The sequence below is a fragment of the Scyliorhinus torazame genome, chromosome 11 (assembly GCF_047496885.1).
Source record: "Scyliorhinus torazame isolate Kashiwa2021f chromosome 11, sScyTor2.1, whole genome shotgun sequence".
NCBI lineage: Eukaryota > Metazoa > Chordata > Chondrichthyes > Carcharhiniformes > Scyliorhinidae > Scyliorhinus > Scyliorhinus torazame.
Genome location: NC_092717.1, coordinates 105496438 through 105513275, shown reverse-complemented (window position 1 = coordinate 105513275; position 16838 = coordinate 105496438). Strand labels below are relative to the sequence as shown.

Here is a 16838-nt window from a genome sequence, read left to right as displayed (position 1 = left end):
CCTTTTCCCCACCAGACTAGTAGATTCGGAGCCCACCCCAGGCCCAAGCCATCTGCACCCCCAAGTACCTAAAGTGGGTTTCCGCCAGACAAATGGCAGCCCCCACCCCGCCCCCCTATTCCCAGCTGGAGACTATGAAATACTTGTCTTGCATATGTTCAATTTGTACCCCAAGAACACCCCAAGTCTTTGAAGCAGCTCCATTATACACCCCACCGACGTGCTCAATTCCAAAATGCACAATAACAGATCATCGGCGTGTAGGCATGCCCCATGCTCCACGCCCGCCCCCTCCAATATCCCCACTATCCCCTTTCAAAGCCCCGAGCTGCTTAGTGCGATGGGCAAAGGCTCTATAGCCAGTGCAAATACAGGGGGAACATAGAGCACCCCTGCCTCATACCCCGGTACAGAGCAAAGTACCGCAAATTCATTTTATTAGCACGAACACTCGCCATCGGCTCCTTATACAACAACCATACCACATCGTGAACTTCGGCTCAATTCCAAATCTTTCCAATATCGCCATCAAGTAATCCCACTCTACCCGATCAAGCACTTTCTCGGTGTCCATTGCCCCCACCATCTCTGTCTCCTTTCACTCCGCTGGAGACAGGATCACATTTAGCAACCTCTTCACATTCGAAAACAACTTTGTTCTCTTCATGAACCCCATTTGATCCTCTCCTATCACCTTCACGAGACACCGCTTGAGCCTTGCCACCAAAGCCTTTGCCAATATCTTCATTCAATAGGGATATGGGCCTATACGACTCACACTCCACCAGGTCCTTATCCTTCTTTAACACCCAGGAAATCGAAGCCTGCCCCATCGTCTGTGGCAAGATACCCCTGCCTACCGCATCCTCCATCATCAGCAGTGCAAACTTATCTTCAATTTTTTATACTATTCCACTGGGAACCCATCGGGTCCTGCTGCCTTCCCTGCCTGCATCCTCCCAATCGCCTTCTTCACCTCCTGCTCCCCTAGCGGCCCCTCCAAGCCTGCTCTACCCTCTTCACCCAACCTCAGGTACTCCAACCCGTCCAGGAACTCCCTCATTCCCCGCTCCTTCCCCTGTGGCTCTGACCTATATAATTCTTACAGAACTCTTCAAATACTTTATTGATTTGTTCTGGAGCCAGCACCAGCTTCCCCATCTTATTCCGCATCTGAACTATCTCCCTCACCGCTGCCTCCCTCCAGAGCTGGCCAGCCAACATACACTCTGCCTTCTCCCCGTGCTCATAGACCGCCCTCCCTCCTCACCCTTCTCAGCCGGCGCACCGCTTTCCCTGTTGACAACTGGTCGAACTTCGCCTGAAGCTCCTTCCACTTGGCCAAGAGGGCCAGGTCCGGGTCCCCAGCGCACCTCCCATCCACCTCCAGAATCTCCTTGTCAACTTTTGGTGCTCCTCTCTCTCCTCCATGTCCACCTTAGCCTTGAACTACTGCCTTCAGAGCCTCCCAAACCACCGACTGTGAAACCTCCCTGTGCAGTTACCTCCTACATATTCCTCGATCTCCTTCCCGATCTTATTACAAAGAAATCCGACCCTCTATCAACCCCACATCCATTCACCATCTCGGCCTCTGAGCCACGCCCTTCTCCAAAACCACACCCACCCAAAGCCGAGCATGGTCCAAAATGAATATCGCTGAATATTCCGACCTTTTGATCCAAGCCAATAACGCCTTCCCCACCATGAAAGTCTATTCTCGGGTTCACTTTGCGTACCGGGGAGAATAACAAATAGTCCCATTCCCTCGGGTGTAAGAACCTCCACGATTCCACTCCTCCAATCTCTCTCATGAGCCCAGCCAGCACCTTCGCCCCCCCCCCCCCCCCCGCCCACCACCCGGCTGACTGGGCCAGCCAGCGCGGCTGAGACCTATCCACCTTCGGCTCTTGCACCATATTTCAACCCCCCCCCACTATTAACTCGTGGGTATCCAAATCTAGATGGCACCGAGCACCCTCATCACAAACCCCACATTGTCCCTGTTGGGGCTATATACGCTCGCCAGCATCACCAATCTCCCCCCCAGTGCCCACGTCACTATCATGTACCTGCCCTCCTGTTCCGCCAACACCTTCTCCATCTGAAACCTCACCCTCTTGCCCACCAATACTGCTGCCCCCAAATGGAAAACCTGACTCACACAACCCTTCCTAAGCCTCACCTGATCTTCCACCCTCAGATGGGTTTCCTGCAGCATCACCACGTCAGCCTTTTAGCTCTTTAAATGTGTAAAAACGTTTGAAATCTTCACCGGTTCCCCGAACCCCCTCACGTTCCACGTTACTACTATTCTGACTGGGGGCCTCTCACCACCCCCCCCCCCCCCCCCGCCCCTCCTATCCACCATCACCGTAACTCCGGGCCCTGCCCATCGGGCTTGACCCGCCCCATCCCTTTGTTGCCGTTGAACCCACCATTCCCGAATCCCCCCATCCACTTTCTCTTGAAAACACCTCTCCCAGTATCGATCGCATCTCCCCACCTTTCACACCTCCCAGACCCATTGAAACCTGTTCAACCAGGTTCCACTGACCGAGGCCCCTCCCCCCATCACACTTCCGTTCACTAGCCAACATTTGCTTGCTCGTGTGGAGGCCCCTGCCCAGGCCCGCCTCCTCCCAATCCCCTCCCCCATGACCCAATCCCTGAAAACAACGACACTCAAACATAACCAGTGCTCAAAAAACACACCCTAGAAAACCACCATAACCCAAAGTGACATGGTGGCATTAGGGCGGCACGGTGGCACAGTGGTTAGCACTGCTGCCTCACAGCACCAGGAACCCAGGTTCGATTCCGACCTCGGGTGACTGTGAAGTTTTCACTTTCTCCCCGTGTCTGCGTGGGTTTCCTCCAGCTGCTCCGGTTTCCTTGCACAGTCCAAAGACGTGAGAGCTAGGTGGATTGACTATGCTAAATTGCTCCTAGGTGGGGATAGGGTTGGGGATTGGGCCTGGGTAGGGTGCTTTTTCAGAGTGTCGGTGCAGACCCGATGGGCCGAATGGCCTCCTTCTGCGCTGGAGGGATTCTATTCTATTCTATTCCAATACTTTCATACCCTCGGCAGCCCATCGCAGAGGTACCCTACCCTTATCCATCAACCAACCCAAAACCAAACCCCCCCACAAATATAAAACAAATAAACATCCTCAAACAAGAGATAAAGCTGTGCACAATGTTTAACCCCCCTCCCTTCAGTCCAAAGCCAAATTGCAGCCCCATCTCTCATTTCAACCTGTCCTTCAGCCTTCACAAATGCCTCCGCTGCGTCCACCATCTCAAAGTAGATGTCTCTCAAGTTATAGGTCACCCTCAGCTTCTCCAGGCAGACCACACCGAACCTCACACCATTGAAGAGTGCCACCTTCACCCGACCGAAGACCACCCGCCTTCTCGCCAGCTCCACCGTCAATTCCTGGTATTTAAAAATACCAGCGCCTGCCCACTGCACCTCACGCCTTTGTTTCGTCCAACTCATGACATTCTACATAACATGGAACTTGTGAAAACAAATTATGACCACCCTTGGCGACTCATTTTCATTCGGCTTGGGCCGGAGCGATCGATGAGCTCAGTCCAGCTCAAACTGGGAGGGTTCTTCCATTCCCCCAACAACTCTGCAACATCTTTGTGAAGTATTCAGTCGGCATTGGGCATCCATCTCCTCTTGTCACCTCGACCTGTACTCCAGGTCTTTCACTTTGGCTGAGTCCTTTGTTGGCCTCCACCACCCTCCGCAGCTCCTCACCCATCGAGGTGAACTGGTCACTGTGCTGCGACAGAGCTTCCTCCACCCTCTTCAACTTCTCTCCTTGCTCCCGCACCTCGATCGATGTCTTCGCCACTGCCGCCTTCACCGGTGCCATCGCCTCCTCCACCAAGCCCTTCACCGCAGCCATTATCTCCTTTCACATCACCTCCATGTGCTTGGTGAACTGCCTCTCGAATTCTCCGGCCATCATTTCAGTCAGAGTTCTCACTGTGAGGGGGTGGCCCCATCCAGCGACCTAGCCTCCGCCATCTTTCCTGCCGCTGGGCTGACCCGCTCACTCGATGGGGAACTTTCACTCACCTCTTCCTCTCAACTGCTTTTTTCTTCGACATTCCCCACCTTCCTTCTGTCTTCCTGCACCTGCTTATTCAAAAGTTGCCCCCAGAACCAGACATTAAACTCCAAAACCAGAGCCTGTAGCAGGATTTACACAACGTGCGACTTCCACTGCATGCCGCCACTGGAAGTTCACACAGTTCCAAATATGATGCTTGATTGATTATTGATTTATTCATGGTTTTAGGTGCGAACTGAAAGCATAGCTAAAGAGTGAAATTGTTAAAAATGTCTTGACTGTGGGAAAACAGTCATTGTTTCAGATAATGAATAAACTATCAAACTTTGGTGCCATGTCTGTAGAAATTCAAAACATTGTTTCATGAAAAGTTGCATAATCAGCCTCATGTAGAGAATAAGATCATTGTTCTTCAGTACATTTAATAATGAAAATGGAGGGCAGCATGGTGGAGCAGTGGTTAGCACTTCTGCCTCACGGCACCGAGACCCCAGGTTCAATCCCGGCTCTGGGTCACTGACCGTGTGGAGTTTGCAAGTTCCCCCCGTGTTTGCGTGGGTTTCGCCCCACAACCCGGGTAGGTGGATTGGCCATGCTAAATTGCTCCTTAATTGGAAAAAAATGAATTGGGCCCACCCGTTGGGAACTCTAAATTTATAAAAAAATAAGTAATGAAAATGTATCAAAGCCTTAGCAAAAGCAAGGTTAATGCAAGGTTAATACTTGGGCGGTATTCTCCGAGCCTCCGCGCCGTAATCGCGATCGTCGCGGGGGTGGAGAATGGCGTCAAACTGAGATCAGGTCCAACGCTGCTTCTGCGATTCTTCAGTTCCCAGAGAATCACCGCGAATCTCGTACGCGCGGTCTACGCGGCGTCGGTCGGGGGCCATTGAAAGAGGCCCCCGTGCCGATTCTCCAACATCAACTGGCCGAGTTCCCGACAGCGTATTTCTCTCATGGTCCCACCCGTTGGGAACTCGGCGTGGTGGCTGCGGACACAGTCCGCGGCCGCCCTTGTGGTGTGTGTGGGGGGGGCTCCAGGACGACCAGGCTACCAATCGGGGGCCACCGATCCACGGGCACGTGCAAACTGGGGGGGGGGGGGAGGGGGCCTTTGTTTTCGGTGCCGGTCTGCGGTGTGGTTCTGCCATGTCGCACGGGGTGGCCATCGCAGGCCGCCGATGAGCAATGTCGCCCAGATCTTTCGACGCCCCTCAGCCACCTCACAATAGCCTCCAGACTACCACTGCACACAGCTTACCTCTTCTGGGGTCCTCAAACACTCCCCCCTTCACTCCACCTCTTAAGGGCAAGGCACTCCTGGGCCCGAACCCTGGCACGGGCAACCTGGCATTCGGGCACCTTGGTACTGCCAGTCTGGCACCCTGGCAGTCTTTAAGTGCCACCTGGGCACCCTGGTAGTGCCAATGTGCCAGGCTGGCACTGCCAAGATGCCAGGAGTGCCAGGGTACCACCTTGCCCAGAGAATGATCTCGCTGGGGTCTCATGATCCCATGAGACCCGCCCTAGGTGCGTTATGCCTGGTCCACTTTGTGGAAACCAGTGCTAAACGGCACCCTGGCGAGGTCTGCCAGGCATTAGTTCCCAGACCCCGGAGAATACGTCGCGGACATATTTAAATGAGCTTAATATCTCACTTAATTCTGAAAATCTGGATTTTGCCCAGCAAGGGAGAGCTCCAGATCACGACGTCTCGGGAGATTTCGTGAAATTTTGCGAGACATTTCGAGCATCGCCACTTGCCAGATTGGACAGCCTTGTCTTGCCACCAAGTCAGGGGCCATTAAATCACACCTAGTAAATCTGTTTCTCTCTCACAGATGCTGCCAGACCTGCTGAGTGTTTCTATTTTTATTTCAGATTTCCAGCATCCACCATGTTTTATCCTTATATCAAAATTACAATTGATCTCTCTATAATTGATGCAAACTCTTACGATTCTTTTCAAACATGACTTCACAAATTCTTTTTTTTTTATTGCAAATTTCCCTCACTACTGCTTCCAGGTCAAAAGTCCTCACAGGTCTAATAATATAACTTCATAATAAAGATAATTTAATGTAGCATACAAATCAATAATTTTTTTAAACTGCAAACTGTTACATATTGTACATAAACATGTTGGAGATACCAAGACAGCTGTGATGCAAGTAAAGGCAACATGATGAAATGTGGATGTTATTTTCTTATAATTCTTGTTAACAATAAATTATCTCCCAAACTGCAAGATACTGATATTTCTGCTAGTCAAGATACAGGGCGGAATTTTCCCACAAAATATCTAAGGACGCGATCCAATGGCCCTGCTGCACCAGAACAGCAGCGCTGAAGCGCTGCGTGGCCACTAAAAGCCGGGAGACCCCGCTCCCGGGATTTAACCGGCTCGCAACGTCTCGCGAGATCCAATAGGATTTCATGAGATACTGCGATGTAAATCCCGCTAATTGTGGGCGCGATCACTTTTTTGGCAATCTGCATAATAGAGCAAGACAGCTGCCCTCACTCTGATGTACAGATTCCCGAGGTAACTGAGGCTTTGGGATTCACCCCCTTCACCTCAGAGACCTCGGGTGAGCACGGTTCAGCACTGGTCCCCACACCAGATGGAATGGCACTCGTGGAGGTGTCCCAGCGGACCGGATCCGGGCCCCCAGCTGCATGCCCTTTTGGCCGGACATGCCCTTTTGGCCGGATGGCATCCTGGCACTGCTAGTATCACCTGGGCACCTTGGCAGTGCCACCTGGCATAGACACAGCCAGGGTGGCAGGTTGGCACTGCCTAGGAGCCAAGCTGGCATTTTTTGCGAGTGTGTGATCGGGCCGGGGGGTGGTGCTGGCCTGGGCATTGGGGGATGCAGGAGACAGTGAGGACTCTCCCATAGTGTGCTGGGGGCAGGAGGTCGGGGATCTTAGAACCTACAGTGCAGAAGGAGGCCATTTGACCTTTCGGCCTGCACAGACCCCTTGAAAGAGCTCCATACGTCGGCCCACTCCCCCACCCTGTCCCTATAACCTCATATCTGCACATCTTTGGACTTAGGGGCAATTTAGCATGGCATTCCACCTAACGTGCACAATTTTTGGACTGTGTGAGAAAACCGGAGTACCCGGAGGAACCCCATGCAGATACAGGGAAAATGTGCAAACTCCACACAGTCACCCAAGGCCGGAACTGAACCCTGATCCCTGGGGCTGTGAGGCAACAGTGCTAACCACTGTGCCACCGTGACGCCCTCGGGGATCGGGACCCATTTTTAAATGGCGTCCCGATCTCCCGCCACACTGGGGAGCGAGCAGAGCTTACCAGTGTACAAAATGGGGCTATGTGTGGCGTGGGTCATATTGAATAGCCGTGTGTTTCTTGGCACTACGAGCACTGAGAAACACATGGCTATACGTGCTTATTATGGGACTTAGTTCCCTTTTGGGAGAATTGTGCCTAAAATGTCAAGTTCTGACTGTAAACCGACATGATTCTCCCCAGAGAAACAGGCAGGCGTTCTGTCAAGATATTCACACACCTTGCCATTTTTTAGAAGGGGTGGGTTTTGCCAAGTCATTGTGAGGTGTGGGGCCTAATGATGCCAGCAAAAGGGTGCCCAAATCTCAAAAAATGGGGTTAAAGACCTCTCTCCCTAACCCCACGGACAGCGTGACCCCTCCATAGTAGATCATAGATCATAGAATCTACAATGCAGAAGGAGGCCATTCGGCCCATCGAGTCTGCACCAGTCCTTGTAAAGAGCACCCACTTAAGCCCACACCTCCACTCTATCACCGTAACCCAGTAACCCCATCTAACCTTTTTGGACACTAAGGGCAATCTTGCATGGTCAATCCACGTAACCTGCACATCTTTGGACTGTGGGAGGAAACTGGAGCACCCGGAGGAAACCCACGCAGACACGGGGAGAATGTGCAGACTCCACACAGACAGTGACCCAAGCTGGGAATCGAACCTGGGACCCTGGAGCTGTGAAGCAACATTGCTAACCGCTGTGCTACCGTGCCACCCACTAATGATCACTGACATCGGGGCCCTTCCAATGGGTCACCCTTTAGGCCTGCCCCTGGTCCACCTCTTTCAGCCACACTCCCTTCAGTCCCTGCCCCTTGGCAGTGCCAAGTTGGCACTGCCAAGGTGCCAGGAGCAGTGCCAGGGCATTGCCCGCCATGTCCCTTACCACCCGAGGGCTACACTGGCCTCCGAGCCCCCAGTGTCATAGAATCATAGAACTTACAGTGCAGAAAGAGGCCATTCAGCCCATAGAGTCTGCACCAGCCCTTGGAAACAGCACCCTACTTAAGTCCTATGCCTCCACCCTATCCCCTTTATTCCCGTAACCCAACCTAACCTTTTTGGACACTAAGGGCAATTTAGAATGGCCAATCCACCTAACCTGCACATCTTTGGACTGTGGGAGGAAACCAGAGCACGCGGAGGAAACCCACGCAGACACGGGGAGAACGTGCGGACTCCGCACAGACAGTGACCCAAGTCGGGAATCGAACCTGGGACCCAGGAGCTGTGAAGCAACCGTGCTAACCACTATGCTACCGTGCTGCCCATGTGGTCATCACATCTGTTCTCCTTTTTTGGAGACTAGTAGTGATGCCTGCTTGCGTTACATCATGCTGCCAAGTGGGAACATGGGGTGTTCCTGGAAGATTCAGCATTCAGACAATTTTGAATATGTAAATCTATTAAAATGAACAGTAATCAGGTTCACGCCCTCGCTGGAAGTGAAACTGATTGCATCGCTGGCGAGGGGCATGGAAGATCTCATTCCGAAATCACCCCATTGCGAATCCCGTTATGGCCTTCTCACGAGAATTTCCAGTCATTACGTCGTGGCGTTACAGGGCTGGAAAATAGCCCCCATAATATAAATTGGTCACGAGAGAAGTGCAGCAACGGCAGCCATGCTAAAACAGAAAATACTGTCCTGGAACGCTTGGTTATTGTTGAACAAAATCAAACTTATCTCCATTTTCGTTTTATCGCTATAGAAAATCTTGCACAGCTGGACGAGCAAAATATTTGGTATTTAATCTGTAAATGAGGCCATTTAGCTGGGTGAGAAGAATGAAAATAGTTCTGTATCAGCTAATCAAGAATTGTTAATTTGCTTTAGTTATCACTAGTAGATTTGCCGACAGTGGAAAATACAGCAGAGAATTTGTGTGTTAACCATTGTGATTTTAGTTCATTTTGTTCAACTAAACAGACAATTAATCCGCTTTTACGGAAAGAGGAAGTTACGTTGATATGATTTCTCTAAAAATGTGAACAACCTGTTTGTAAGACACATCAAACTGTTTTTTTTTCTATTTTTCAATAAATTTAGAATACCCAATTCATTTTTTCCAATTAAGGGGCAATTTAGCGTGACCAAATGACCTACCCTGCACATCTTTGGGTTGTGGGGGCAAAACCCACACAAACACGGGGAGAATGTGCAAACTCCACATGGACAGTGACCCAGAGCCGGGATCGAACCTGGACCTCGGCACCGTGAGGCAGCAGGGCTAACCCACTGCGCCACCGTGCTGACCCTCAAATGGTGTTTTATCACACATTTTCGTGTTTACTATAAAAATCCAATAGAATTGTCTGATATATGTTTCTGCCCTTAATTAAGAACAATATTACTGCATATCGCAACATACATTAACGGTAAAATGGTAGGAGCTATAGCTAGTGACACCAGCTCTTCCGCAATAATGAATACAAATTGCCAGCAGGTGATATGGTCCAGGTGAGTAGAATTTGTTGACTTTAAAGCACAAAGAAATCTATCCCCTGCTATCAGTGTACTGTCTAAAAAACCTGCAGTTAGTATCTTTGATGTGCATTTCAATTCAACCTAACCCAACAACTCTTTGATGTTTCCAGAACAAAGCCAGAAGAGATGAAGCATTCTAAGTGCCATCATATTCAACAAAGCTACTCTTAGACCGTCCTGTTTATACTAATTTTTAGTGCTTATCCCTTTTTGGTAGCTTTACTTTCAAATATACTGCACTATCAAAATATTTTTTTTTTATTAAACTGCAATAAAAGCAAAATGTAAAGAGTGGGTCACTGAACTGGAATTCATTCGTATTCCAGATGGTTTAACTTACGAAGGATTAACAATAGCTATCAACCTAATTTAGTGATCGTGTTCATCAAGGTAATAATTTAGTCTCTTATTTTTCTGATAAGGAATTAGGTTCTATTTCTGCTTATTTGGAGAATGGTACTTCAACCCATGCAATAACTTGTCTGAAAATTTATTTGGACTCTGCATTGCGTTTAAAAGCGAAATATAAACGTATTACAATTAAATAATTCTTATGGATTTGCTAATACAAAATCATCTGCAATTTGCAGTTATACAGTACCTTTATTATAGCTAACATCGTACAGTACTTTAGAGAGGTGTAATATTGGAGGAGGTTCAAACATTTAAAACATTCTTCTATACCACTAAACTATGATGAAATGTGAATGTAAACTAAGTTTTAGGGATTCTTTTAACATTACATTGATGTTGCTCTCTCAGGGGCTATGTTAGACATATATAGATATTATGTACACAACAATGGTATGTACACTTGGTATTTTGATCAGGACAGCAACTTAATTATTTATATGACAATAGCATTGGTTAAATGATAAATAAAGTGTTAATAAAATATTACAAAAAGAGCACAAAAAGAGCTTCAGTACATTATTTTTGTCTGAAATTATATCTAAACTCATTCACTTCTAATCATAATGTCCATATGTGTCTAATATAGCCCCTGATTATATCTCTGAATATGATAATGATACTTTATTATCTCAATAATAAAAATTGCACTGTTTGCATAGATTCTCCAACCTCAACTTTCCAAGGGCCAATTTTATTTTGATTTTCCATAAATAAATTGTTTTACTGCTGATTAATTCCAATAACCACGTTACTATGATTTAACAGCATCAATTTTATTAAAACATGTTAGTGATTCAAGTAAAAGATGTAGGGAGGTAATAAGACCTATGAGTAGTCTTCCACCTGGTTTATTAGTTTAAAGCTACATGTCTACATCGTACATGCTTTATTATTGATATGCACTTTCCACTGAGATTGTATTTTTATTCCGCATTGGATCAAGTAATAAAAAAAAGACCACAGTACTTTCAAAGTAACTAAAGCTCACTGGTTGGCTGAATTTCCATGATGGCCTAGAAAAATATAACTAGAGAATTCATTTTTAAACGAGATGCAAATTTTAATGAGATTTGAGAAAATGATGCAACAGACATTGCTGTATTTTATGATAATTTAAACACAAAACTATAATTTATTGAACCCAAGATGTCTCAAATATTCCTAAAATGTTGAAAAAATAATCAGATATTCGTAACCATGCTAAAAATGGCTCCTTTTTCTTTTGTTTTATACTCACTTACATTACACTTAATATTCCATAAAACAAAATAAAAAATAAAAACAATTGTTTTTGACAAATTTTATTAGCTGTTAAATATTAAATTGAAAACATATTGTGACTTTATAAAAACAGTAAATGTCGACTAGTTCCATAAAGAATTTCATTTCTTCCACAATAAAAGAAACTCAAAAGTCCAATACAGCCGTGAGACAGAATAAACAGCATTTGTAAAATAAACAATTCATTAACTTAGTTGCAATTATTTTAATTAAACTATCATTTCTCTTTAAATAGTAATTTGTTGTAGACCCACAGCCATGAACATTTTCAATTTGTTTCTTTTGTTTTGTTGAATTTGACATACTGTTTTAGCCATCTGATTGAATTGGCTACATTAAATCTGTTAATGCTGTGCTCTTCAACCCCAGAAATTATTTCCAGAAGGGAAACGCTTTGAGAGATGATCAAACAGGTTTGAAGGTAGACATTTTATCACATTTTCCCTACCGCAGAGCCAGGATTAAATGAAAATGGATTCTTTCTCAACTCTTGTTTAAGCTCCAAATATCTACAAGTAATATCTACAAGTTATTTCAGTCTACTCGTAAAATACAACATCCAAAAGTAAATGTTTCAAAATTTCAGCTTGGTAAACAGTTTCTGAATTTTAGTCACGTATTCAGTTTGTGAAATTTTTGAATGATTAATTTCTAGAACATTTAAAATATTGCTATTATTAATAAACCTATTTTCTTGCGAGAGGAATCTTTTGATATTATTTACCCTGATCAAACTGGTCCTTTAGTATTTTGATATATACCTAATATATATATACAAATGTATATAAAGAATACAAAATTTACTTACTTTTGAAAAATAAAATGAACAAAATAAAGGACAGCTGAATGCAAACATCCACTTTTATAAATGACTTTCGAAGTGGATTCTAAGGAATCTGGACAGAAGGAGTAAATTAATTCTAACCCTTAACAGAAGACGGGGCACCACAGGGTGCTAGCACCTCTACAAATCCAGCTGCCAGTAATTTTTTGCCACAAATCTAAACCATTTATTTCTTCTAAGGCTGCCACATAAGGACCTTACATCTTTGATAGCTGTTTTCAAAAATAGTCTCACATTTAAGAAACTGAATTAATGGAGATTTGCATAAGTTACCTCAAGGATAAAGTGGAATTATACATCAGAAACAAGGCTACTTTCCTGGCCCTTAATTATCACATTTTATGAGACATGGTTTGCAGGATGCCACCTTATGCCAAACAAGTATACAATACACATTGCTGGACAGACCACACTACACATAGTTATAACTCAAACAAATTAACCAGCTTATTGGTAACTATTATTTTCACTTTTGGTTTTGATTTCAATTTGTCTTTTGAAATAAATATAAAATGCGACATTTCTAATATAACCAACAATTATTCAAATAGTTTTTTTAAATTGAATTCTTTCAGTAATATATTTAATAAGAGAATATATATTCTTGCAGCTGGGACACCTATGTGTCTTTCCTTCAGAACTTTCCAACTATATTCTAAGAGAATGCTTACATTAATTTATTTTTCTTCTCTTGACATAAATTTGTGGTTAAGCTATATCAGTTAAGTTTATGACTGTCATTTCAAGGCAAAAAAAAAATGTTTGGCAACAAATGCATTTGCCCCTTTTTGAGCGCTACAGAGAAAGACTAAATTAAAGCTTGTTAGTGAAGCCCAGTCTATCCAAATATTTTTCAGAACACACAGGCAAACGATATAAAATATAGCAGTGTTTTAGCCAGCGCAAAATTAACAAAGTAACAGCCACAAAGAATGGAAATAATGGTTTATGATTCAAGCAAAAAAGCTATAAGAAAATATAAAACTTTTATTGTTCATGTTTAAGTCCTCTCTATGTAAAGAAAAAATGCTCCTTCCAGCATGCCACAACAGAAATTGTTATGCAACACAAAAATATCTAAAAAAACTGATTAACTTTTGCTTATAAGCATTTTAAACATATGTTCGACATTAAAAAATCACTAATAAATGGAGACTGTTTAACTTGGTACATTTTGTTTATTCTACTGGTCTGAAAATGGTCTCCTGTGGGGATCTGAATGTTTTGCTTAGCACAAGAAAAATTTAAACTTATTAAGAGAAAGGATTTCCTGATTCGACAAAGACCATCAAATGTCCTCAGGTTCAAATTGAAAATACTCAATTGATATGTAAAAAATGTTTTTATAGATCTTCTTGTATATTTTGTATGTCAGACTTTAAACAGTTTCCTCTACATCGTATTATTCATCATAGATTAAAACAGCAAAGATCCCTTCTAAAGCACATCACTTTATAACAACTGACCAAGAAAGCTATGTTCACCTGCGGTAAAACACCATTTAAGTTCAGAAATTGAGAAGAAATGTGTGGAATTGAATTTTAACTATGAATAGAAATAACAGGCTTGTTATGTCAATGTTATGTTGAACCAATATTTCTATAAAGTTAATGTAATACTCGCTCTTCGTTTAAACTCTGGCACTCACATAGTTATTGACTTAAATCTTATTATTGTACAAAAACTACACCAATTGAGACAGTTACCGTAATCTAGGCTTTCTTTCCTAAGTCCCCAGGGCATTTGTAGAAAAGGGTTACTGATGCCTCAGAGAATTGGACAACTGCTCGCGATCCAAAGTGCTCTTCAATGCAATTTAATAGATGCAGACTTGTACTCACAGCACTTTAAATGCAAATCCTCCTGAACTCTTACAGATTCCCTTCAAGTTTTTGAATTTAACAAACCATCATTTCCTAGTATAATCCTTTTCCTGGTCAACGCAAAAGTCTGCACTCAATGCACCAATTGTCCAAGTTCTATGCAAATAACATAGTAGCAGTTGTGGAGGTTGAAACAGAGCTGGGTGAGTGCAGTCCAGTCACCACAGCAGACACTGACTGGAGAATGTCTGAGTTTAGCAGTTTCCACAAAAGAAAAAAAAAGCCACAGTGGACTTTTGACAGGAAGGCTTAGAATCGGAAATGACACTTGGGAGTACACAGCTACCAGCAAACTGAGCTACCAACCTTATTATGTATTGCTAAGTCACTGCTCTAAGCAATCTACCTTTTCCCATTAAACAGCAGCAGATAATATCAGTGATCCAGAGACAAAGAAATGGCAGAACCTTCATCCGTCCTATTTGTTTGCTCAATTTTGTGGTTCTGCCCAAGCAGCCTCAGGGCTTTTTGTTTTGTAATGCAAACCATAGCTTTTCTCTTACATCCAGCCCCACTGGCTTAAATGAAACAATAGGAATCAGCACTGTGTTATCCCAATCTCCTTTAGTAGTTTAAATAAATTAATTATGTAAATGAGCAAACCACAGTTTCTGAATAAACAGCTGTGTGTCTGACCTAATTCAAGTACTCCATCAACAGGCAGTAAGCACATGTTTGTCTAGCATCGACTTCTTTATTATCTAAAAGCTACTGGCGGTTCAAACTCAGGGGTTTTGCAGTATCTGTCAGAATAGAATAATAAGGAAAACAATTTGGCATTCTTACAGGCCTGTATGCAAATATGTTTAATTTAGTAACTTATGCCAAAAAAACTATAGATGTATGAAAAAGCAAACTAAATTGCACATGAAATATTTTCAGACAAATCATATTTTATGGATGTATTTTTCTAGCAAAAGAATGCTAGATATATTTTGCAGCAAGTTTCAGTTTTATATCTGTATTATCTCTGGTGACACAACCACATTTGCGAACTACAACACACTGGATAATTCAGATCACTTTTCAAATTTAAAAAAGTACCAGCTAGTGGCTAACATAATATTCCACTTAAAGAATGCTTGTATATCAGTTGATAATTACTTAATACATTTTTGTTAAGTAATGATTAAATTACTAAGTGACAAAACTATTATAGTATAATTGTTAAAGGTTATTTTTCGCAACATACATGAAAAATATACCTAGTAAAAGAAATTAAAGTAATGATGCACATACTAAATTTTGTCATTTCTAAATGCTTCTCCGTAGCTACATAAAAACTGACATTTCAAACGTTATGTAAACAGTGCAACGCTTTCAGTGTACGATACTCTAAAACCTTTACTGTTATTTCTATCCACAATAAAATTGGTATTCCAAATATTGAAATCTAATTTTAGATCGTTTAATTTAGAAACTGCCTTATTAAAATATTGTGAAATATTTTTGCTCATTTGTCTCCTTCCAATTCAATATCAAATATATTTAAAATGAGAAAAGCTAAACCTTCCCTTGTGCGTTATTAATACACAGTTCTGGGCAAGACCGTGGCAATTTTGTTCAGTAAATTTGCATACGTCAGACTGTAAGTGGCAAACACAGCATGTGCCGTCACAATATTGGTGCTACATGTTGTGCCACTGGAGTTCTATGAATAGACTGTAAAATAAGACGACTCACGAATAATTCAGAAACGTAATACACATTGCAATCGGATTTTATGTATTTTTATATACGGCGTAATATATAAAGCAATATTAAGTTTAATAACATGTAATTACAAACAAGTTTAATACGAATGAATAAAATCGCATTGCATTGAGATCTGCCAATCTGGCACTTCTTACCTTTTACACAACTCATTAATACAGCAAAGGGATCTAAAACGGAAATAACAGTCACACTATACATCCAGCGCCTATTAATGTTTCTTTCAATGTGGCACCCGTTTCCGTGCGCTGGTTGATCAAACCCGTAAGTAATCTCAGAGTATAAAACTATTTCGCCAAGGCTGAATAGGAGACTCAAGTTGCACACACCTAAGATTTTGTTTTGCTTGTGTGCAGCCAAGGAACCCTGGGATACTCACCTAGCCATATATGGTCAATCAGGTTAAACTGAATAAACCCCCAGGGCCGGTCCATGGAAATGACAATTTAAGGAAGTTGCACTCTTCATAGACTTCACAGCATGAGGATCGTGGTTCAAAATCGTTGTCGGTATTATATTTTGGTTTGGTTATTTTATGGCGGAGTTAAAAAAAGATCAACGTAAAAAAAAACAGTGGGCATAGCAAACGTTCTACCACAGGAGAAGTAATTTGTTGGAAAAGTACCATTAGTGATTTTTATGAGTCTTTGTGTTTCAGATCAGTTGAGACAAACTTCTGATGCAAATAGAATAAGATTATCAGAAAACAACTTCCCAGATAACCTACATATAATGAATTGTACTTTAAATCAAAATCTGATAAAAGTGATTAAATTGTCATGTTAGACAATTGTTCTGCCTTTGG

General features: G+C 43.3%; 1 protein-coding gene across 11 annotated transcripts in view; it reads right to left on the bottom strand.

Annotated features, from left to right (window-relative positions):
- Positions 1 to 16367, bottom strand: part of eya1 (EYA transcriptional coactivator and phosphatase 1) — a 314469-nt gene extending 298102 nt beyond the window's left edge. For 2 of the 11 annotated variants that reach the window (XM_072467571.1, XM_072467579.1), the window contains exon 1: positions 14345 to 14558. In XM_072467571.1, the coding sequence (XP_072323672.1) occupies positions 14345 to 14350 (6 nt within the window). In that variant the 5' untranslated portion in view covers positions 14351 to 14558. Of the gene's footprint in view, positions 1 to 14143; positions 14561 to 16170 lie in introns of those variants that run through there. The other 9 variants (XM_072467572.1, XM_072467577.1, XM_072467573.1 and 6 more) reach the window with 7 other exon arrangements.
- Between the last annotated feature and the right edge of the window lie 471 nt (positions 16368 to 16838).